The sequence below is a fragment of the Pangasianodon hypophthalmus genome, chromosome 3, assembly GCF_027358585.1.
Source record: "Pangasianodon hypophthalmus isolate fPanHyp1 chromosome 3, fPanHyp1.pri, whole genome shotgun sequence".
In the NCBI taxonomy this organism is placed as follows: Eukaryota; Metazoa; Chordata; class Actinopteri; order Siluriformes; family Pangasiidae; genus Pangasianodon; species Pangasianodon hypophthalmus.
Window position 1 is genome coordinate 27033872 of NC_069712.1, and position 23489 is coordinate 27057360.

Below are 23489 nucleotides of genomic sequence, written 5' to 3' on the forward strand. Positions count from 1 at the left end.
ACCAAGCTAAGGATTGAATCCTGGGGCACCACCATGCCAACTTTTATTGATTTCAGTCAAGGCTAAATGTGCTTTCTAACTGCTTTCATTGTTACTTTAAAAAAAAAATCATGGTTTCATGGACCAAATATCACACATTAATTGAGAATAAGAACTCTACAGAACAATAACTGTTGGTATTCATCTAACTCAAGATGAATCTAACCTCTTCTGAACGTGGCCATTGGACTGCTGGTCTGCAGGAAGTTCAATGATGAGCACACATGACTGAGCATGCTCAAATCCTTCCTTACTGCTGGGAGTCTTAGGAGAGCACTGAGTGTCCAGCATAAAGACCTGAAAGCACAAATGGAAACATTTTTTTTTCACTGGTTACATATCATTCTGCGAAAATGTTACATTGATCGTATCAAATTAAGATCACATATCAGTGTCAGTAACTTATCGTGTTAATTTTTTGTGTTCGTCAATATTTTTGGTTCATTCATTTATCTTAATTGACCATTTTATCCTGGTCAATATTATAGAGAAGTCTGAGTATATCCAGGGAACACTGGACACAAGGTGGGAACAGATCCTGTATGGAACACCAGTCCTGCACAAGGAGGATTTTTTCTTTTACAAAATGAAAATTGAATGTGTATGGGATTATGAAAGTGTTACTCCTAGAGCACCTGCTGTGCCATGGCACGGATCCTCAAGTACTCAGCCTCAGCAGAAGCAGAGTGTGTCGGGGCGGCTACTTTCACCTCACACGCGTCCCCTGTGAACGTGTCAGAACCACTCCGAAAACACGCAAGCAGATTCTACAGGAAGAGAACAGGGAATGTCAATAGTGGTACATCTGGTACCTTTTGCTACCACTTCTGCTTGTAAAACATGGGAAAGTCATTGCTTTGTGATTTTATTATTATTATTTTGAAAACGTATGTACAGCATGAGTGGAAAACTGTGGAAAACTAAATTAAAATCTTAATTTGGAGGGCACAGGATATTTTCAGTGGCACTATATATATTCAATAATCAATACTGCAGTGCTTAGTAGTGACCTAAATCAAGACAGGTAGGATTTCTGCTATAAAACTCTCCATTTTCTCCTTATTCTTTACAAAAGAGAAATGGCAACCTGGTTTACATGCCCACTGCGGATTGGACAATTATCACAAGAGGAAAAGTGTACTTTTTCAGGACTGTTCTCTAGTTAGCGTAGCCAAAAAAAAACTAAAAAAATAATGTTATTATAGTGAGGAGTAATTCTTTCTTCTGAATAACCCAGCTTCCTTTAGGTGTGTTTTCAGCATATCTAATATAATACTGTGTAATTTTAAAATTAGCATTAAAAAAAGCTAATCAGTATATTTCTTTACGCTCACATTACCTGTAAGCATCTTCCATGTCTCCATTTTGAATCTCAGTCTCTCCGACTGACATGCGCTGTAGCCAATCAGCATAAAGGAACTAGCCTTTCTGTTAGGAGTAAATTCTGTCGGACATTTGGTCTTGCTGTTGTGTTTTCTAATATGCTGCTTCATTTCTGGTTTGGTAATGTGTTTTAGAGTTACAGGCCACTGTAATTGTACAATACTAATAATACAATACCAGCAGAATCACTGTATGCTTAGTAGCAGTTGCTGCCTAGGCTGTTAACGTCTCCGACTGCGTGATTTTCTGGAAGCATTATGGAGCTGGTGTGTGTCTGTACTCAGAAATCTGAATGCATGGGTCACCTTGACAGGTTCAAGCGTAGCTGAGAAGGCATCTTGTAGGGCGCAGCAGGCCAGCCTCCACATCTCCTCCGTAAACACAGGACCAGCTGTCACCAGAACATATCTGAAAACAGAAAATGTCGCATCTTTAGCAACTTTAGCAAGTCACAGGAAGACACCTTCTTGATTTTAGACAGACAGACACACAACCTGATACAGGAACAGCCAACTCTGGAGATGATCTCTGCAGGTTCAGCCACACAAGCCACCAGCAGCTTGAATAAGTCCTTCAACATCAGGTTAATAAGACTCTCGTAGCCCATATCTACAGGACGAGACAAACATTTACATAGTAAATTTTACAACTTATACAGCATGATGAAGCATTTCTAATTCTAAACAAAATCGGATCTCTAAAGGCTAATTCACACAAACCATTCTGAAGCATTTTAACACATTTACTTCCATTTAAAGCAATATTTAAACCCAAACCAACTCTTTAATTTTAATTTTCCGTCTCACATGTGGGAGCAAAGCATTCTCTTTCACTCAATTGTTCACTTTTTATATCACTGTAAACAATATTTATAATCATAATCTTCTACAATGTTATGTTCTTGCTGGCTCATTAGTTCATGTGCAGTGTAACTAGTGTACTGCATCCATCAGAGCTGATGAATAATTGAGATTAATAACCGCTGTTCAGACAAACCACAAGCTAGTTTTATGAAGTAGTATCGGATTTATAAGTTTGTGTGTTTAGCTCAAATTATTTATAAGGCGCATTAATACAAGATAATGTTATTTAGGCTATTTTGGAACAACACCACATAATTAGGGAAGCTTACAAATTAATTCAACTATTAAAAAAAGCAATAGCTTGCAGACTCAAAATAATGTCTGCAATAACATATTTATTTATTCATGCCTGTAGAGTACAGATCTGCGATAGAAGCAGTGTGGATTGAACTTTACCACTAGTAAAAAGAAAAGTAAATTCACAGTCATTAATATTATCTTTTTTGTGTCACAGAATTTCTTATCTCTGCCTATTTTAAATATTAAAACCTGTATCTATTTATATTGGGCAGCATTTTAACACTTGTGACACCCTCCAGTGTTCTCGAACATCACAAATTCTAGCTCCCAAATCCTTGCTTGCTTTTCAGCTGTTGATTGAGTGCTTGCTTTTGTATCAAAGAACACAAATTCTGTTCTAAAAAACATTATCTATTAAGGCGGAGTGCAGGGCTAGTAAAGATATTCTGACAAGGCTAAGACATTTCGCAAAGGCTAACCTTCAGCTAAGTGTTGTACTGATCATCTAAACGCTGCAATAGCACTACCTGAATGAATAAAACTTTGAACATGTTCCACCACCAGCTCGCATGAAAGCCCGATGGCATGCTTAAAGTTTGCAGCTGCGATGTCCCAGTATGAGTAATCTCCATGACTTCGCTGGAGCCACAGCGACATGACGGGAAGAAGGAGCTGGATGACTGAGAAAATGGCAAAGCCTGGGCCTGCATGAAAACAACACACATGTGGATGGTTTGTCAGCAGAGACAGCACTGTTAGTTGGTCTTGCAGCTGTTGTTTCCTGTTGTACATTTGCCGCTTACCTGGTGTTTTAGTGACTTCTCGGAGCAGCTCGAACAGCAGTTCCAGTGTGGGTGGCTGGTGCTGACGAGGGCAATTAGACACGGCTGCAGTGAGCTGCTCCAACAGCAAGATCCACACCTGGATCAGACCTGCATAACACATTCCATACCAAACATATGAATATGTTTGATATACTCCTTTACCTTTTTTTTTTTTTTTTTAAGTCAGATTTTCAACATATGAACAAAAAAAAAGCTTTTTTTTTTTTAAATCATATGTGTAGTGGCCTGGGAAAACCCTACACATAATCAAATTTGACTTTATATGATCAAACTTACTAAACTGAAATGTGTTTCTCTTTTGAATTTTAAAGTCTGTTAAGTGAAAAAGTCTATTCCGAGTCTGAGTCACAGAAAGACAGCGCTACTTCTACATTTACAACCTAATCTGCGTTTGTTAAACTGACTCCGTACCCAGCATGATCTTTGCAGGCAGAAAGCGAAGGAAAGGTTAGAAAGGAGCCTAAATAAAAATCTTTTTAAGTTGTTTTGGTAAAATATAGTCATGCTTTCTTAAAATACAGATAGCAAAGTATATTATTATCAAAGTATATATTAAGTACTTCTGGTTGGAGTTCTCATCACTTGGAAACCACTCACTGCTGCTGAGGATAGCCCTATATGGACAGTCTAAAGATACATGAGATTACTGTGGATGGTACCACTTAGAAACCATGAAGATGGATTTGGACTGCAATTGATACAAACAGTTTATGATGGCTTAGGAGTACAACATCTATGATAGCTATAGGACTGCAATTTGCCACGAACAGTTTTGCACTCAAGTCTCCATCAGTGAACAGTTTGATAACTTCAATAAAATAGACTTCATGTGAAAACTACAATGAATTTCCTGGTTACACAATTGCACTTTTTGACCATGTAGTACACAGTTATAGAAGGGAATTATTTATAGTTGCACTATCTGGTGTCACTCAGATGAGGATGGGTTCCCTTTTCAGTCTGGTTCCTCTCAAGGTTTCTTCCTCATGTCGTCTCAGGGAGTTTTTACTTGCCACCGTCACCTCTGGCTTGCTCAGTAGGAATTTATATATTTCTGTAAAGCTGCTTTGTGAAAATGTCCATTGTTAAAAGTGCTATACAAATAAAATTGAATTGAATAATTGGCAGAACTTAAATTTGAACAAAACTTAATTTTGTTCAAAACCTGATTTTTCATTTTCCAGAATTCAGCCACAGCGACATCAGATGGGTTTTCACAGACCACCACACATATAGTGTGACTGATAAGTAGCCAGTGTGAGGAATCACCTGTGTCATCATCGAACTCGGCTAGAACACAGTCCATACCATCCTCGCTGCTAACTGAGCGCTCCTGGGCTCTCATGGGCAGACTGGCCAGCCGTGCACCCAGGAACACTGGCTTTGAAGGCATTTTGTAGATTTTGGCTAGCAGCTGTTACCCACAAAACAGCAGTGTTAAGCACAATTCTCTAAAACTTTAAAAAAAAAAGCATTATTGGTTTAGAGTAGGTAAGTGATACTCAACAAAGTGAACATCAAGCTGTGTTTGGTGACTCAGTATTGCACTTAAACAAATGCATCAGCCAAATCATACCTGTTGATTGGCCACAGGGCCAGATGGTGGTTGTGTGTAGCTATTAAACCAGATTATTACTGACCTGCGAGCACTTCCTCAGATAATCAAGGGCAGGAAGGCACAGGTCTGTAGAGCTGTATCCATTCGCATGAACGCAATCTCCTATCTCCTTATAATCCACCTCACCTGCAAATGAATTTGTTCACAACATTATACAAACCTATGTAGAGTGTACATTAGAATAATCTATGAGTATGTTTCCATCCAAATGTTGCCAAAATTTTTTATGAATATCCAAAATCATCAGTATCCGAATACGTGAATTAATGTGTTTCAGCTACTGCTGTTTTCCAATAACTCTGTAGTCCTACAAGTGTGCCTAAGTACACAAAATAGTGCTACGAGTGATATGCATCAGAGATGAAATACTATTTTCCACAGTATTTACTACACTAGTATGCAGATTTAGACTACATCATCTGATCAAAAATTTTGTTTATCACAATCTTTTACCTAATCTGAGGTTTTCCCTTTATTTATTTATTTATTTATTTATTTATTGGCTTCTCCTTTCAGGTTTTCATTCATGAAAATTCAAAATGTGCATAAACACTGGTGGATGGAAACCAGACTAATTTAGCAAAGGCACCTTACCCAACCCCTTCACAAACTTCATAAGGCACATGATGTAGTCAGTTGCTGCATTGGCAAAAACCTGAATGTTGTCCGTGTTGATAAAGGCCTCAAAGACGTCAAAAACAGGTGCATGGGATTTGCCTAAAAATGAAATTGTTTTATTAGTAAAGGCACTGCACCTGCACTACAGTAATGAAACTACAGTCAGGTACATCACAGGGTACTGTCCCATAGAGTATTCTCACCAAATCAGAGTACTCTCCCTGACCCATAGACTATTCTCACTGACTCACAGAGTATTCTTACCAAATCATGGAGTATTCTCACTGACACATAGAGTATTCTCTCTAAATCATAGAGTATTCTTACTGACCCATAGAGTATTCTCCAATCAGATAGTCCTTCATGTCATTCTTGCTTCCATGCACAGTGCGGAGAGCACTGAAGAGCGGCCTCCAGCCTGACTGAATTTGAGGAGAGCACAGCTCCACCAGCTCCCCAATGGATGTGATCACCTTGCAGCCATGATGAAGAGAGAACAGAATGTATGAATGATCATGTACAATCAAATCTCTAAATTCATGACATGTTCCAAATTGATTTAAACATATAATCAGCTGCTGCCTTTCTGGATGTCCTACACCCACTTTCAAAATTGCACTTTTTGCTTTCTCATTTAATTGAAATATATAAATATATTTTAAACTTTTATTTTACTTTCTTTTTATTATTAAATTTCATCCTATGTTTATTTGAATTGTTCTTTCTCATGTTTATTATCCAAAGTCCCTGTATTGTCTTAAAATTATAAAGGGCTGATCATTTTTTTGATAATAAAAAGAGTAAGGTCAGAACTTTCAAACAGATTAAGTTTGCCAGACAAAATTACACTAGTAACGTTATCTCTCAATGAAAAAATGCTTTTAAAAAAAAATGTAGTCGGGAAAATAAACAGAAATGAACTGTCTGTTAAGAGTCATGGCTGAGAAACAGCACAGGCATCAGTGTGCTGTTCACCTGGTCCTGTACATCCTCGTCACAGAGCTCCAGCTGCATGATGTGCTCAAAGGGCCGGAAAAGCGCCTCGTTGAAGTGGAAGTGGGGAAGCTCGGCCCAGCTGCTCAGCACCTCCAACAGCACATCATGGATGAATGACACTGCCTTCTGGGATACGTGCCGTTCTTTATGACACGCAGCCTGGAGAGGGAGAAGAACAATCAGGAGGCACAATAGCAACCGGATCACTCAGGGCCATGTTTTGCTTTTGAGAGGGGTAAAAATGAGCAATATTTAATGCTTCTAATAATATACATGTTCAAGCATACCATAAACATGTACATAAATTACTGTGTAACTAAACTGTCTCCATGGTAAACATGAATAAATAATCTGGCACACATATAACACTAAAAGCCCTAAGGAGTCTCATACCTCCACCAGATGAGGAGCCACTACACTCCAGGCTCGCATCATGTGCAGAAGCGGCCGGCTCTTGTTCCTTACGATATGAAGCATGGCCTCACCCAGCCTGAAGAGGTGAAGAGCACTGCGCTTGTCTTGTGTTGATTTAGCCTCCCCTTTAATGACAGAAGAAAGAAAATCAACAAAATACAACCAAAATACTGCAAAATTGTTTAATGTACAACTGAGGTCTGGGGGAGAAAAAATTTAGACTTAGAAATAAAAAAAATTGTCATAGCATACCTGGCATGGCTAAGGAGTAGTCCCCAGTTTCTGTGACTGAGTTGAAAAGCTGGGATTGTGAAGCTTTCCTCAGCTGGTGTAGGAAACCCACGAGACCCACCAGGTTAAGTTTATTCACTGCATCTTCAAACAGTCTAAAGAAAGTAAGCAAGAGCCACACATTATAAACTCATATACACTGGGATGATCTATAAAAATATGACACAAAAAAGACAAATGTAGTGAGTATTACGTTTTGTAAACACCATTTTCAGATTTCTATTAAAATATAAATGTTGCATGGAACTGAAATGGCAAGACAACATAGAGCTGACGATAGATGTGCTGTGATGAATTATTAAAGAAAATGGAAGTTAAACAATCCAAAAAAGCTGGGCCATTAATAATTGTGTGGTGTATGTCACTATGGATGTGTAAAAATTACTTAACAGCACTCTTGTGACACTTTTTGCTTAAACTATTGAACAGAACTGATGGGCATATATAATTTATCATCTGCTAAATCTGTGGTTATTGTTGAGCATGTATTTCTTACATTACTAAATGATATTCAGTGTCCCCAAAAAATGTAGTCCTCTGCATGGTGTGTTTTTCTGTCATTCAATCATTACATCATTAATACATGCTTACTGAATATGTCCACAAAAAAGTGTGGAAAAATAGGAGAGATGAATCTCTCCAGGTGGGATACCTATCCGCCTGTGTGGAGAGTGTGCAGACAACTTTAGCAGCGCTGTTGCCTGTCAGGAGACTGCCGCCCCGCAGATCAAAACCTTTTGCACTGCTGTTTTCACGCAACAGCTCCTGGATGGAAGTGGGCTGGATGACTGGGTGGCTCAGGCTCAACTCCAGCTCAGGGACAGACTCCACGCTCAGCTCCGGATTTCCCATTATCGATGAAGCCTGCTGAGTCTGCGTGATGGTCATAGGAGGCTGAGAACTCCCATCACTGAAGTGGCTGTGCTCCAGTGAGCTCACGTACTCCACCACTCTGAAATGGTGCAGAAAGAATTCAGGGTGCGTGGGGAGACTTGTGAAATCTGCTTGGTGTAAATGGCGATTCTAACTTGAGTTCCATCTAAGGTGTATTCCCATCTTACATCCACCATGACCCTGACCTACTGAAGAGGAATGAATGACTGAATGAACGTCTGTGACTACAACGTCTGTGACTATTTCCAGTCTTTATTAGTGTTCTGACCATAGCCTGATTCACATTTAGTCTTGCCTAGTTTATGCTTGTGTGCATTAGTTCTGACCATTTCCCTGCCTCAAGTTTCTGAGTATTGTAAACGTTCGTACATTGGTTTTACTTAAACTCAGTAAAATCTCCACTTGTGTCTGTTTGTCCACTTCATGATATTTCCTTACTACTGTCATACCATCTGACCTATACTCAATACCTACAAATAATATAACACAAATAGTAATAATAATAATAATAATAATTAAAAAAAAGTACTTAAAGTTTGCTGACATGTTGGAAGTGCAACAATTTTAAAACAGAGTTATGTTATTGAAAGAAATATAATGTAAGTAATATATAAAGCCAGAAAAACAAGAAGACATGTACCTGAACACATGTGGCCAGCAATCATGATTATGGCTGCCCATCTCTAGACCCACGTTGAGGATGGCGTCCATGCAGAGCATGTGAGCAGTGTGCAGCTTCACTCCCTGACTCCGACCCATCTGCTCCAGTTTCTGCTCCATTCTATACTTAACTAACATCAGCATACACAAACACCCCATTAATGCTAATATCCACATGAAAATTATATAGACGCAAATATATTTTAAATTTAAAAACATTCCCAACAAATAACACAAATACAAACACCAAATTTAACCTCAGTAGGTTTCAAACTGCTGGATAAACTACTACTTCTGACTAGGAAATGCAATCTTAACAAGTGGATGAAAGACACTTCATTATGTGTTAATTTGCAAATAATCCTCTCCTCTTAAAGTGTCAGGACTAGAAATTCTTTTATAAATCTCCCAATATAAACCCTTGCATTAAAGCTTCTATCTGAACCTCATAGTCCTTTTGTTTCAAATTCAATCTGCCATAAAACACGTGTGTGTACCTTGAGTAATAGCATCACCAGCTTCACCCTGATCCTTCTCCTCTTTTTCCTCTGGGACACAGGAAGCTGCTGCCATCTGAGCTACAGCTGAGGCACAGTTGGCAGCCACACCTATATTCATGTATGCACACACATTCACGCATTTAATAAGAGCTCGCAGAATTAAACCAGACTCCGTCAGGAGATCCTAAAATACACATCACTTTTTTTAGATTCAAATAACTAAGTCAGGTTACATTAACATTATCTGCTACATTAACACATGAAATACCAATTATCCAATATGTTCAGGGGTGTATATGATTTACGAGTGTCATTTAATACTTTGAGCTATGATGGTATGTGTTCTTTACCCAGAGCACAGCTGAGTGCAGCAGCCTTGCGCAGGCCATCAAGACTGAGACAGATGGTTTCTCTCTCCCTCTGGTTCTGCACTTTAATGCCTTCTGCACCCAGGATGAAGGCCAGAGCCCGTGAGCTTCCCGCCATGCGGCCCGTCAGAGGAGTAGACAGAGTGTCAATCAGGTTCTTCCAGCAGCCAATCAGGATGTACCGTGCAAACACTATACCTACAGCAACGAGAAAGTGCGTTTCTGTTACAAACACTAACGCCACTCATTAAGAATGGCACTTGGAGCCAGGAGAAGGTATTTTACAAGCAAAAATCATACTAATCTGCAAACTGTATGACTATGAAATGTGTGCTTGTGTGTGTGTTTGGGCGAGAGCGAGAGATACTAAGAATGGGACCAGTTACCATTATACAAACAAGATCATGCAAATACCACACCTACAGGGCAAAGAGAACACTATTTGTGTGTGCGTGTGTGTGTTCTGAAGAATGAAACATTCACTTACAGTTGAATTATGTGGCTCAGTAATTCAGTTAAAAATATTTTGTAAAAATGCATTTTAATCAGATTTATAAAAGGCAAGGGAATGAATAGCCACACCGTGTAACATATGGCACCCACTCTCCAAACCAGGAACATTCTTTATTTGACCAGCACTTAGGCTTTATCTTGGTTGACAGCTGTTGTCATAGAAACAGAGCTGCCTAAGTGCTTGTACTGTGATAAAAACCTCCCCCGCCCGCTTCTGTGTGTACATACACTCAAACAGCGTGAAAAAAAAACACACAGTGAGGTGCTGGAAAACATACACTGTACCTGCCAACATGGTGTTATTGTCTTTCTTATCACTTGTAAAGGACGACTGTGAGGAGGCTCTTCTGATCAGCTGACCTCCTATAGCACTGCTGCCAAGTCCATCAATATCTGAAAAGAAATGAGAGAAAAACAACAGATTGAGATGGAGAGAGAGAGATAGATGTTTGTATGTGTAGCTATTTCATAGTAAGCCTGCAATGTGGCACAAAATATGATTTTCATATTTTATAATGATCTTTTCATAAAGCATAAAGCTATCTTATCACATATGCATCTATTTCACAATTATATACAATTAGTTGCCAGTTTATTAGGTCCACTTGCCTTATTCCTATCATAATTGGTAATTTTATCAAATATCAGTTTTATCACGTAGTGTAGCAGCTTTGTTGGGTTTTTAAACACTGTGTACACTTAGCAACATCTTGGACATGCCTATTTGTATACCTTGTAGAGACTATAATTCATTTTCAGTAAACAACTGTCTTATATCTCAGGCGCAGGGTGGAGGAGTCACGAAGGATGAGCGTGTAATGAGTGAGTGTTTACACCTGTGTGTGATTTATCCAAGTTTTAAACAGTGTGTTTACAGCAGTCTTACACTTAATACTTGCAACACTGTACGAGATGATCCTAATAAAATCTTAGCCGAATTCTATGAGATAATAATGAAGATCCTGTAACAATAGACCTGCGATTAAGAAAACGACTACATTCTGCTTACATCATCAATCAGCATGAACCAGGCTTATGCAAAAAATGGGGTAGCATAAACAGAAACATTCTTCAACATGAGTTTGAGGTAATAAGGATATTTTTTCACGTTTCACCATTGCTTCTATCATATTTGTACCTGTCCTGTCAGTTTTGCGTCATCCTATACCGTCCTACTATTGGTGCCTTTTAGACGAGCGCCATGTCAGTGGTCACGCAAAAATCTGACCCTGCCAGAACATTGTCATCAGCTGTCTTTGGTTGCAATGGTACTGAATTGGCCACTGGTGAGCATGTCACATTACGCTAAGACTACTCACCTCAGGTCACAACCAGAGATTTTTTTCTGCGATCTAAATCAAGCTGAAAAATCGTACAGTCAAAACTCGGCTTTATGCAAGATTATTTTTGTACATTTCCTCTCTCAGCAGGGACTGAAAACCAGAGAGACAGCATCACACTGAAGAGCAGAGCTAGCTCCAGCAAGTGTGACTAGGAACAGAATGACGACGGTGGAAACGCTATGCGTGTGTGCGTTTTATTTAAAGTTGGAAAGTGATTTAAATTGCGAGACAACTGCTGAAAAGTGCTAATGGAAAAAAATAAAAGAAAGATAGTTGTGTGACTCTGTCTGAAGCCTGTGTCCCACGACCTGATTCCCCAGCCAACCTCCCAGTGTAACTCAGTCTTAATACAAAAATACAGTACAATAAATACAATAATATGAAATCCGCAAAATAATTTAGGCAGTACCAAAATATTCTATGTTTCTGGCAACATTATATGTGATCATACTGACAAACTCTACATCCGCCCTCACAGAGTGTTTGTTACCTGTGAGCATGGTGATAAGAGGGAGCGAGTGCTCCTCAGGAGACTCCCAGTATCCAGCCTCCCCTAGCAGGTTTCTCTCTAACACTTGGCGGTACAGTTCCTCTATCCAGGCCTGGGAGAGCACCACGAGAACACCACTGCTCTGTATCTGATGCACAAACTCTTTCTATGGAGATAAACCCATGAGAGCACACTGAATAGGAGCAGAATTCTACATTTAATAGGATTAAGCAGCAGTTGGGAAAGTTGCTATAAAATGTTTATGTGGCAAAAGCCTACATTATAGTATCTATAATGTAGATACTAAGCAGCCACCATAAATGAAGGAATGCTGTTTGTTCCTACCAGAGTGACAATGGGAGAAGCAGGTTTCTTTTGGTAGTATCCACAGGTGCTGAGTTTGAGGTTGAGGAGCAAGGCGTAGTAGGACACCAAATATAATCCATCTGCATTCATCAGAGCCTGGCAGCTCAGATTCTCACTGCCCTCGAAGGCAGGAGAGTGAATCCCACCTGAAGGGGAACAGAAACTCAGGGTATGTTGGTGAGCCCAGAATCACATTCCTCCCTCTTGTGAATGTGATTACTGATCTATGACCAGAAGGCTATGAGTTGAAATCTCAGACAATTATGCAAACTTGGCACTGCTGAGTCCTTGAGCAAGTCCCCTAACCCTTAACTAACCCTTAACTACTCAAGGGGTCCTATACAATAACTGACCTTACACCATGAACCCAAAATAAATACATTAAAATTATTATTTGCCTCTTTTGGAAAAGAATGCCTAACACGCCTATCTTTGCAAAAGAATCCATCGCAAATGCCTTGTTAACGTACCTACTTGCAGGCCCGAGCAGAAGGTCGAGGAGAAGTTTTGTAGCGTGACATCCACATCAGTAGGGCTGTGCTGGGCCAGAAGGCGTGGCAACAATGCCACCAGAGACTGAACAAAGAGGCGGGCACTCTGCTGGTCCGCTTCCTGGTTCTTCAGCAGCTTGAGCGAAAGTGCGGCGGTTCGCAGTGAACGATGGGCGGGGACATGGCGCAGTGTCTGCTCATCGTCAGCCAATGAGCCATTGTCTGAACCAACATCTGAAACATCAGAGCGTCCTGAGTCCTTCTCAGCAGCCGTGGAGTACTGATCGCATGAGTCGAATTCTGTGCGTGAGAGCTCTTGCTCATCCATACTGAAATTGCTCTCGCTGTAGCGTGAGCCATGTGAGCGCATACGAGACTCCACTGACAGGAAGTTGGTGAGGTCTGGGTAGGCCAGGGCATGGCTGCGCTGCACTACATCTGGAGGGGCACCACTTTCCCCTGCAGCACCTCCACAGCTGGAAGGCGAAGGTAATCGTGCATCATCTCCACACTCCTCTGGTGTGGTTCGGCCCAGATGCCCCTCAAGAGTAACCTGGCCTGTGTCAGTGGTGACGCTGATGCTGATGTCAGGGCTGCGTTCAGGAATGGCAGTCTCCCAGGTGGTGTTTTCAGAGGACAGCACGCGCCGCTGCCAATGGAAGTCGGCCTCATTGACCTCCACCGATTCCCTCGACAACTCCGCCCCTTCTTTCAAGTCATCCAATCGACGCAGCAAAAGTTGTGCCTGGTCTATATGCAGGCCACGTCCCTGGCTGAGCTCGTCGAGGGCAGCCAATAGTGCACATGCACAAGAAACAGAGGAATAACAAGCCTCAATGCCACCCTTCACACAGGCCTCCGTCATGCCATCCATCACCCTGCAGAAGCAGAACATAAAAGTGTCTAATACACAGCAATGTCTAATGCTCAAGCTCCTTTACTGATATGACCTTGACACTTACAACTTAAGAAGGTCAAGATGTGATTTCCTCTTCGAGAAGGATCTCTTCCTGGTCTCGGGCTCAATCACACATGGGCCAGCCAGGTCAAACAAGCGCTGCGGGCTACCGAGGATCTAGCAGCAGACCACAGAAGTGAGCTAGCTCAATAGACTGGATGTCTTTATACTATACAAAATATGAGTAATTCTCACAGAATTTGTAACACTGCTAATTATTCGTAAATGTTAGGTTTTCTCTAAGGTCCCAGCACTTATTAATATTTCAGCAGAGTTAACTACGGTAACTTCAAAACCCACCTCCTTCATGATCTTGATGGCCTCCAATCTGTGCTGTGGAGGCGGGTAGAGCAGGATGCGGTGGTAGAGAGACTGCAGCACAGGCTTCATGGATTCCACACAGCTCACTAGCCGCACAAGCTCGGCTGCAATGTAGCAGATGGTGCGGATCACTGGTCCAATCATGGCAGGGGCGCTGGAGGAACAGCCAGAACCCCGGCCCTGATCACTAACCCCTGACCCCAGTGCAGCATCCACCTCCTGTGATGGAGCTCCGTGAGCAGAGGTGATGGTCTTGTCATTCACAGGGTTGCCCGTGATCACCACCAGGACTGGACACAGCTGCTTCCTGTATGATGGAACATGTCCAAAACACCATGTTATTAAGTACATCTACTTTTTGCCTACACTCACTGACCAATTTATCAGGTACACCTACCGTAAGGATGCACTTTGTTGGTATAGAATTAATAATTGTCATCCACAGTGTGTGTGTGTGTAGACTGCACATATTATTTTGTATTCATGTACAGAAAGCAATTAGTTTTGTTTAGGTTAGGAGATTTTGTGTGAGAAAAAATAAGCAATTAACAATGATCCAGTGATCAATCAGTATCATTTTTCATACGTGACTGATGATCCCTGTTGCTAAGTAAAAAAAAAAACAGCTTCTACATTATGATACAAGTTAACATACAAATATCATTTATTTTATATCTCAAATAAGACATTTTACCAGACGAGATCTGTGAAGTTGCGGTTCAGGTGCATTGTGGGAGGGCAGCTGCTGAGCATGGCTAAAATGCACTCTAGATACAGCAGCTGCAACAGCTGGTTCTCACTGTCAAAGGAAAAACAAAAATTGCAGCATCATACCAGACCACACACAGCAGAACCAGAGACAGAGGGAATGATAACAATGCCTAGAGGCAAACACCTGTCAGAGACCCACAGTTAACACCAATCACATTTCATTAAAAATGATTAAACATGGACAGGGTAACAGCGCTGCTACAAAAACTAATATGAATGAGGCCAAACATTTTTTCAGGTTAGACAGCAGGGCCAGACACTTACCTTGAAACGGACTCGAGTTTTTCACAGAATACAGTGAGGACAGTCACTACGTCCTCATATAGCGCTGCTGTGGTGGGAGAAAAGTCTAACAAACACACAAACACATGCAGCATTACTGCTAAATAAAAGCCAGATCCATAATACACACTGGCACCTACAAGGGGCTTGCTTCACTGCTCCACGCTCATGAATACCTTTGTTTCAAGGCACTTTACTCTCATCTTAACAACCACGCTCACTGGTACTGCTCTGCACGCTCAGGTCAGCCATCCTCGCACTTTCAATTAAGGATAATTATTTGAGATATGTCTTTAAATAGCTCGGGCTGTGGTCTGCATGCCCAAGACAGACTCCTCAACCCAGTGCAATGTCTCATGGAGCCTCTTGTACATAAATGTGACTACTCAACAAAGAACCAATGACCTAATGCACAATTATGATAATCAACATTATTTTTTAGTACTCTATTTACTAAACTTGCTTAATTATTTCTTTTGATTATTTAACTGCAAATGCAAATGATATGCTTAAATATATAGTTAAACCCCAACCAGAAGCAAGTTTGATCATACAGCTATGCAAAGGTGAAACTGATGTATAAAGAAACTGTGGAATTTATATAAGTTTGCTCTACAAATCTATTTGACTGTACGCAATTCGATGACAAATAAGGGCCACTATACATTACAGAGTTGTTGTTTACTCTCTGCTCAGCTTGTGGTAGTTTGTGTTAATCATAGTTAAATGTACCTTTGCGTTTGCTTGTAGGCACTGTACGCTCCCGTTCATCTGCACCCTGTGAACACAGAATAGACAACTTAAAGGAACAGCTGGTTTATTTTCAATATTACTTGTATTGACTTGTCCTGGGATTAAACACTGAACGATTATAAAAATATCCATCAATCTATGACATCAAGCTATTTGCTTCTATCACAATGTAATATCACAATGTTGCACTTTAAAAAAAAATCATAACCTGTTCTTTTTGGGAAATGATTAAACCAAAAAGAAACCATGCTTAATCAGGATGTAATTAACATTTTCACTTGAATTTTTCCTGCAAAATGCTTCCACACACATACGTACGCTACCCAGATTTACTGCCTACATATTCGTCTGCCGCATGACTGGAACGATATTTTGAAGCTGAATATTGTATATTATATTGTTGATTTCTAATCTGTTAAATTACTGAAAGTGTATCAAGACCAAAATATGTGCTAAATTTTGCTAAATAAGTCAGCATGTCTAAAATTCTATGTGCAATATTTGTTCTATATCACAAACATTTACAGCAAGAACATACTGATCAAATTTTGACTAAATATTTTTTCTTTAAGACATTGTAGTCCTGAGCTTTGCGTGTGTGTGTGTGTGTGTGTGTGTGTTAACAGATGACTCACCGAGCTGTCCTGTCTGTGGTGTAGTTGAAGGGTAAGGTCTCCTAGTATCTGACTAAGAGTGGCCCTTACTGCTGTGTTGATGCTGCGTTGATGACAACTTGATATGTATGTCTGGATACACACCTGCAGACCACACACACACACACACACACACACACACACACACACACACACACACACACAATTAATCCACCACAACCACTGTCAAGCATCGACTACGTGAATAATGGGTGACATAAGATGTTAATTTGCTCATTTTCAACCCTATTCAAAACCTGTGGCTGAATCGAAGAAGGCGGTTCATATGTCGGTGTAACCCTAAAACTAAAAAGTAGACTGTTCTGCATTGAATCTTGTTCAACGTTATTGTTGCTCATTATAGTTATTCTCTCTATAGTCCAGCAAATGTTGATTGGGGGGTGCCAATAATTTTGAAACAGTGTTTTTTCATAAAACATTACTGCTCAAAATATTTATAATATATTCAATTTAGCTCCTTTTCATTTACAGTTAAGTATCATCAGCTCTGGAAGTCTAAAATGTTAAGATCCTCATTCCTCATTAAATCATTAACACTGATAGTTCGGGATGGTGTGTTATTTTGACTTTCAGGCTGGCAGTTGTTTGATTAAAGAAAAAAAAAAAAGTAATTGGATGCATACCATCTGCTGCAGCAGCCCAGAAAATCTAAAATGGAAAATTCCTTACTTCCCTGTTTGCATCACTTGGCATCATAAGTAAGATATATGACACTGAAAGGAAAATGTGTATGCTGTTCTACACTCTGACGTGGCATCTCGTCTCATAGCAGGATGTTCGGTCACCGTGGTGACAGAATGGTGAAAATGTTAAGGACTGGGGAAAAAAAAAAAAAAAAAACATTTAATTCAGGTTGACTGCCTGTCATGGAAAAGGGGATGGAGAAGGGGAGGGGAGGAGAGGTTAGTCAAGGCTGCGTACTTTATGGGGTCTCGTCTGGCCAGGCAGTGAGTCATATGAACACGTCAGAGAACGAGAGACAGAAAGAGAGAGACAGAGAGAAGGAGAGACAGATGGGATAGAGCGACAAAGACTGAGCGAGACTGAGGAGTGAGAGAGCTCCTATTTGTGAGCTGCTGATGACGACAGCATTGGCCTAACAACAGACGTGGAATTATGGGAGGATAGAGAGAGTGCGTGGCTGTGTACTTACGCATGACTTTGCAAATTAGTGCCCCGGGTGTCCTTTTGCTGATCAGCTTATATGAAAAATAATAATGAGGTACAAATTGTTTCAGTCTTCGTTTGAGTTTCTAATAAAACGTTCTTACCTCGGCAATCCTCAGGATGTTGTTGCCGTTGAACTCGAAGCTGGAGGAGTATGTGATACAAAGCAAGACCTGTGACAAAACACACACAGACACACACACAACACACACACACGAGAGGTAAGGTTACAGTAAAACAGACATAAAAATCACATTCCCTTGAGCGAATTTGGCCTCAGAACCCAGACGAATAACACAATTTTCATCATCCCAAGAGTTCTACAGTGCCACAATGAGGATATCCAACTGCATAGCATCTACAGATGGTAGAGAACAGCACCCAGTAACAGAACAGCGACTGCACAGTGACACTGAATTGATTATGCATGCTAGAAGGAAGACAGCACATTTTGACGTTAACACCTCACATGGTGCTGCATAAATTAATCTGGAGTAGGCCATGCCTAAATTTGGACAGTACTTCAAATTAGAAATCAAATTTGCATGTTGTTCTTTGTCCCAACTGCAGTCAAACATGAAGAGAAGAGAATCTGCTTCTACTGAGCAAAAGCTTTATAATCAAAATTAAAAACTACTAGCATGTTTCAGAGCACATTACTGAAGCTAATCTATTTAATAAGAATTTCCAAGCTACTATTTATTGAGGTATTTTAAGATTCTATCTGGCGTGTTGGTAAATTAACCAACCACATAAACTTCATCAGTAAGAGATAATCTATTCATTTGTGGTGTTTTTGGTGTAATATATGAAAATAATTCACAGGTTCTAATACAAACTCACAGATAAACTATAAGGTTCTATCTGCTGGTCAGTCATCTTCAAGGATGAATATGAAACATCAAGATCAATATACACAATCTATTAATGTACTGACAGAAGACAGCTTGATGTTGCAGTATGGCAAGATGGAGCTGTGTGTGTGTGTGTGTGTATATCTATCTATCTATCTATCTATCTATATATATATATCTAACTATATATATATATAGTTCCACATGTATCCATGTAAATACATTTTTGTAGCAAACTTCAGATTTGCAAAAGTATAATATTAAAATATCTTGAATGTTAAATCTGACAGAATAGATACAACATTTATTTATTTTTAAGTGCAAATAACCACAATGTGGTCTTAATAGGTTTAAAAGGTCTTTCTCTGTAGCATTATATCAGCTATTAGTTACTGACATCATTGGATTGCCTTATAAACCTTGAAATGAAACAGTATTTGAGCTTACAGAAAAAAAGAGTTCTATCTGTGCTTGGCCGCTTTTCAAAAATCCACTTTGTGGGCTCCTGAGTGCCGCAACAGAGGCATACTCGTGATCTCCTGTCAATCACAGCAACACTAGCCAATCCTGGGCATCTGTGAGCTCATGTATGTAGAAGAGGGTAGATAGCACTTACCTCTGAGTGCTGAAATATAAATTCTGTTTATAATTGTCTGAAAATTTGATCATGTAAATTTGAACCTTGGTGCTCATACAGACACTTAGAACCAAACAGACACTAAAAAACAAGAGCTCAAAATGTTTTGTGTTCAATTAGTCATAAGGTGAATGAAAAACCACCTATTAGAATTTTGCATATTTGTATATATTATTATATACCTAACAGACCAAATAAAGGCTTAAAATTCAGACAGTATTGCAGATACAAATATATAGACTGACCTTCATGACCTCCACCTGTAGATCTTCATGAAGCATGGGGGTCACGCTGATGGCATCCAGCATTTGACTTAACAGCTGCTTCTCTGGCACTTCTGGCTCCACAGCGACAAAGCGATCCTCACACAGGATCTTCTGCCATTGCATCATGTCGGGACGATAAAGAGGTTTTTAAACTGAACGTTCTCTGGACATCCTTTACTCTAATTTAGATTTCTGTCCTAAATGTTCTGCAAACTTTAACAAGTTAAAAATACTAATAAGTAAACAACATTAATTTGAAGCTCATCGGATCTAACCTATTATATCTACACTATTAAAGAATGTTACATAAATTATTATTTCATAAAATGCAATATATTAATGTATAAATAATCTACTGATGTTATGGTAAAGCTATCACAGAAGGATTTAGTGGCAAATCTCTAAATTCTAAATCTTACCCCAATTCACTTATAAGATATAACGCATATGTTGAAGGTGACGAATGAATTTGCTACCTAATCACATGCAGTTTAGTGAGTAATATAATCGTCTTTTTGAAACTGGAAATTGTTCCTGATTTGCATTTTTCTGGAAAAAAAAATTGGCTGTATAGTCAAAATAATGGCCTCACCTGCATTCCTGTGAGAGCTGTCTGGGCCAGCTTTGGGTTTTTGGACTCGAGTGCAAGTTTAAGTGGGAAAAGGCATCTCTCCCTAAAAGCACAGAGCCGACAGTCATTAACAGCCGACAGTCATTTCCCAACCCAGGGCCCGTCTCATTAAGCACTTATTTTTAAGGATGTGAATCAAAAAGCAGACGAAACAATAGTCAATTGTGTATTTCTTTGCTTTTGGAGCAGTGTGAACTCAACTTGTTGACCAAAAACCTGACCAATACACTATTTCCTTATAGTAGGTGTACTAAGGACTGCTTATAACAAGCATTACTGTAAAAAAACAATGAGACCAAATTCCTCAGGGGTGTTTTGGATAGTTATGGTTTCTTTTTTTTTCCTAAATGTCAGCTACTTGGAAGAAAAACAAACTGAAGAACACACAAGGGAGGCATGGTGGCTCCGTCACAGCTCCAGGGTTCCTGAGTTTCCTCCAACTTCCAAAAAAACATACCGGTTGATGGCTTTGTTACACTAAATTGCCTCTAGGGAGGAATGTGTGTGTGTGTGTGTGCATGGTGCTCTGTGACGGACTGGTGCGTCATTGAGAGTGTATTCCTGCCTTATGCCCGGTGTTCCCGAGATGGGCTCCGGATCCACCACGTCCGTGACCAAGAAAAAGCATTTACTGAAGATGAATGACTGTAGATTCATAAATATTTGGCCATATTAGTCCTTCAAGCAAAGAAAGCATTATAGTCAATTTCCAGAGGTGTCTGCCTTCATCAGTATCAACCATTAGCTTTCTAACAGTGAGCACAAAGAAATTGGTAGTTAAATCCAGAAGCTAAAAGCATCTTCTGCAGGCATTCGACACAAGAGTGCACAACTCGTCTGCATTGTCTACAGAAATGCATTCCAAGCCTGCAAGGACACCATCCGATTTCAGTAATGAGCTCGAAGAAGAAAAACCTCATCAGTCAGGTGTTGTGGTGCATGTTTAGAACAAATATGTGCAGACACTGCTGTGCTCGGTGGAGCACGGCACAATACCCAGCCTGAACTTTCACTCGAAAGCAGATACAGTGAGCCAGCAGGAATGAAATCCAAGCCGCTGCTTACCTGACCTTCGATGCTGATGTCTTAACCGATCCATTTTGAGCCTCCAGGGTTTCTGTTACAAGCAGAGAAAATGAATAACCCAAAATATTACTCAAATGTTAAGCATTAATTCCGTTCGCCCCGGTCTGAATTAATGCGCACTCTACAAAAATAATCACATTAGTCTCACGTTGTCGTACATACACTGCTGCATAATTTCTGAGAAGATTTTCAGTAATCCCACAGCGGATAAAGTAATAAGTTACAATGATAATATGATATTATTATGATGTTATGGTCATCATACCATAAGCATCAGTTTTTCATGGTATCATTTATTCATTAGAAGAGCAGATCTTACATAAATCACTTAGTAAGGTGAAATATGAGAGGATTCACACTAGCGGTTCATAATCTGTGTGCTTTTTTTTTCAGTGAGCTCACAGAAAACACAAAGCTTAAAGGTTTCCTAGAACGCAGACAGATGCATCTCCTATAGGTATGCTTCTAAATGCAAATAATCCATTTTTTGTATGTTTGCTACTTTTTTCCAGCATCATGATCTTTTCAGAACCTGTATCATACATCCCACTCTAATAATTCAGCTTTTACGGGTATGAATCATAAATCAGCTTGTACACACTTCCAGCCTGAATATCCTTTCAGCAGTATTGTTTTTTTTATTTGAGGCTTTTTAACAAAGCATGAAAAGGGAGGCGACCGGCTTCCTCTGTACATATGTTATGCAGTTATTATGATGCTCTCTGCTTATTTATTTCTCTAATCTAGACTGTAAAATTGCACTTCATAACTGCATCTGTTGATTAATATTAAGTATAGATGCAAGCCAGCTTGATATATCTTGATACAGCTTTTCCTGAAAAATATACAAATATGACCAAAACTGTTCAATAAGCTGAGTCTAAAAGAATCATTTTAGTCTTTTTTTGGATGGATTAGTATAGTTTGGTAGCTACAAAATATTACAGGAACAGAAATGTGAGCCTTTTTGCATAAATACTTCCATACTATAGGATATAGTATGCTAGAATAGTACTATAGGTAGCAATAGGAGGCTTACTATTCTAACATACTAATTAATACCTAAAGAACACAGGCTTGTTTTACAGCTTTACCATCATTTAGGTTTCTAAAAGGTTTTAGACATATAAAAAAACCCTTGAATAAGACTGTACAATGAGACAGTGTTATGTAAACAGCAGAGAAATAAATAAATGAGTGTACAAGGAAGGCTACAGCAGAATCCCAGGCTCTTGACAGGTGTAAACACTTACCACAGGCTACAGCACAACCATCACGAATAGCTTTATATTTATTCCCAGACGCGTCTTTTTGAAGCTTTCGGAGAATTTCTTCCATTATGAGACGGATATGTTGTTGTCTGAAATTCAAAACGACTAAAAGATTAGGGTTTTAGGCCTCCAGCTTAACGCGAAGCATCTCGGTTGGAATGTTAGCTAAGCTAAGGATGATTCACTCTTAGCCAGTGATGTAGCCAAACAAGCAGGCGTCAGGCTGTTAACCCGGGAACAAGGCTTTTCCCGTTCTCTGCGTTCATTACAGAGGAAACAGGAGTGTTATTTTTGTTCAAGTGTATCCTTAACGTGTCGAGTGTTTGTGAATAAAGTATAAATAAATAAATAAGTAATGAAAATAAAGCAGAGGTGCGGCTGCGTCCTTCTCCAGTCAGAAACTGCGCTGAGAGATTCCACAAGCACACCACAGTGGGCTCCAACAGCGTTTACACTGTGTGTGTGATGGAGGAAAAAAGTGTTAAAATTCTGTCAAAATTCAGTCAAATTCTGCTTTTCAACACTCAGATAATCCATAACATTACTGCTGATACCACACAAGTCTGGAGTCATGATTACCTGTTTACACTTTTACATAAAATCCGATATAAACCCAAAATAAACCAAACTGATACTGGTTTATAGAGTACTTATTAGCATAACCCTGCTGGAAAAGAAAAAAAAAATTAGAAACCATGACAGAAATTCCAATGGTTTCCACTACAAATACCATTACAAACCATCAGCTAACGAGTAAAACCATTAACATTACTGGTCCTTAATGGTATCCACTAGACATAACATGCCAACAAATTACTAGCAGAGACCCACAGGAACCATTAGAGTTTCCATTAAAACCAATACAATTCCCATTATATCCACTAAA

The 23489-nt window shown here is 39.6% G+C and overlaps 1 protein-coding gene across 1 annotated transcript in view; it reads right to left on the reverse strand.

Annotated features, from left to right (window-relative positions):
• The window catches only part of arfgef3 (ARFGEF family member 3), a 29882-nt gene extending 6830 nt beyond the window's left edge, over positions 1–23052 (reverse strand). The window contains exons 1-32 of the mRNA XM_026939345.3: positions 22586–23052; positions 21312–21363; positions 20208–20289; positions 19595–19726; positions 17963–18031; positions 16653–16775; positions 15997–16042; positions 15247–15331; positions 14906–15010; positions 14191–14518; positions 13895–14007; positions 12912–13810; positions 12421–12587; positions 12076–12241; positions 10528–10635; positions 9712–9927; positions 9359–9469; positions 8842–8992; positions 7960–8259; positions 7269–7402; positions 6996–7141; positions 6582–6761; positions 5938–6079; positions 5583–5705; positions 5011–5114; positions 4640–4784; positions 3329–3457; positions 3053–3229; positions 1917–2031; positions 1728–1830; positions 675–806; positions 206–336 (exon numbers count right to left, since the gene is read on the reverse strand). Of these exons, the coding sequence (XP_026795146.3) occupies positions 206–336; positions 675–806; positions 1728–1830; positions 1917–2031; positions 3053–3229; positions 3329–3457; positions 4640–4784; positions 5011–5114; positions 5583–5705; positions 5938–6079; positions 6582–6761; positions 6996–7141; positions 7269–7402; positions 7960–8259; positions 8842–8992; positions 9359–9469; positions 9712–9927; positions 10528–10635; positions 12076–12241; positions 12421–12587; positions 12912–13810; positions 13895–14007; positions 14191–14518; positions 14906–15010; positions 15247–15331; positions 15997–16042; positions 16653–16775; positions 17963–18031; positions 19595–19726; positions 20208–20289; positions 21312–21363; positions 22586–22670 (5099 nt within the window). The 5' untranslated portion in view covers positions 22671–23052. The remainder of the gene's footprint in view (positions 1–205; positions 337–674; positions 807–1727; positions 1831–1916; positions 2032–3052; positions 3230–3328; positions 3458–4639; positions 4785–5010; positions 5115–5582; positions 5706–5937; positions 6080–6581; positions 6762–6995; positions 7142–7268; positions 7403–7959; positions 8260–8841; positions 8993–9358; positions 9470–9711; positions 9928–10527; positions 10636–12075; positions 12242–12420; positions 12588–12911; positions 13811–13894; positions 14008–14190; positions 14519–14905; positions 15011–15246; positions 15332–15996; positions 16043–16652; positions 16776–17962; positions 18032–19594; positions 19727–20207; positions 20290–21311; positions 21364–22585) is intronic.
• Positions 23053–23489: the final 437 nt, after the last annotated feature.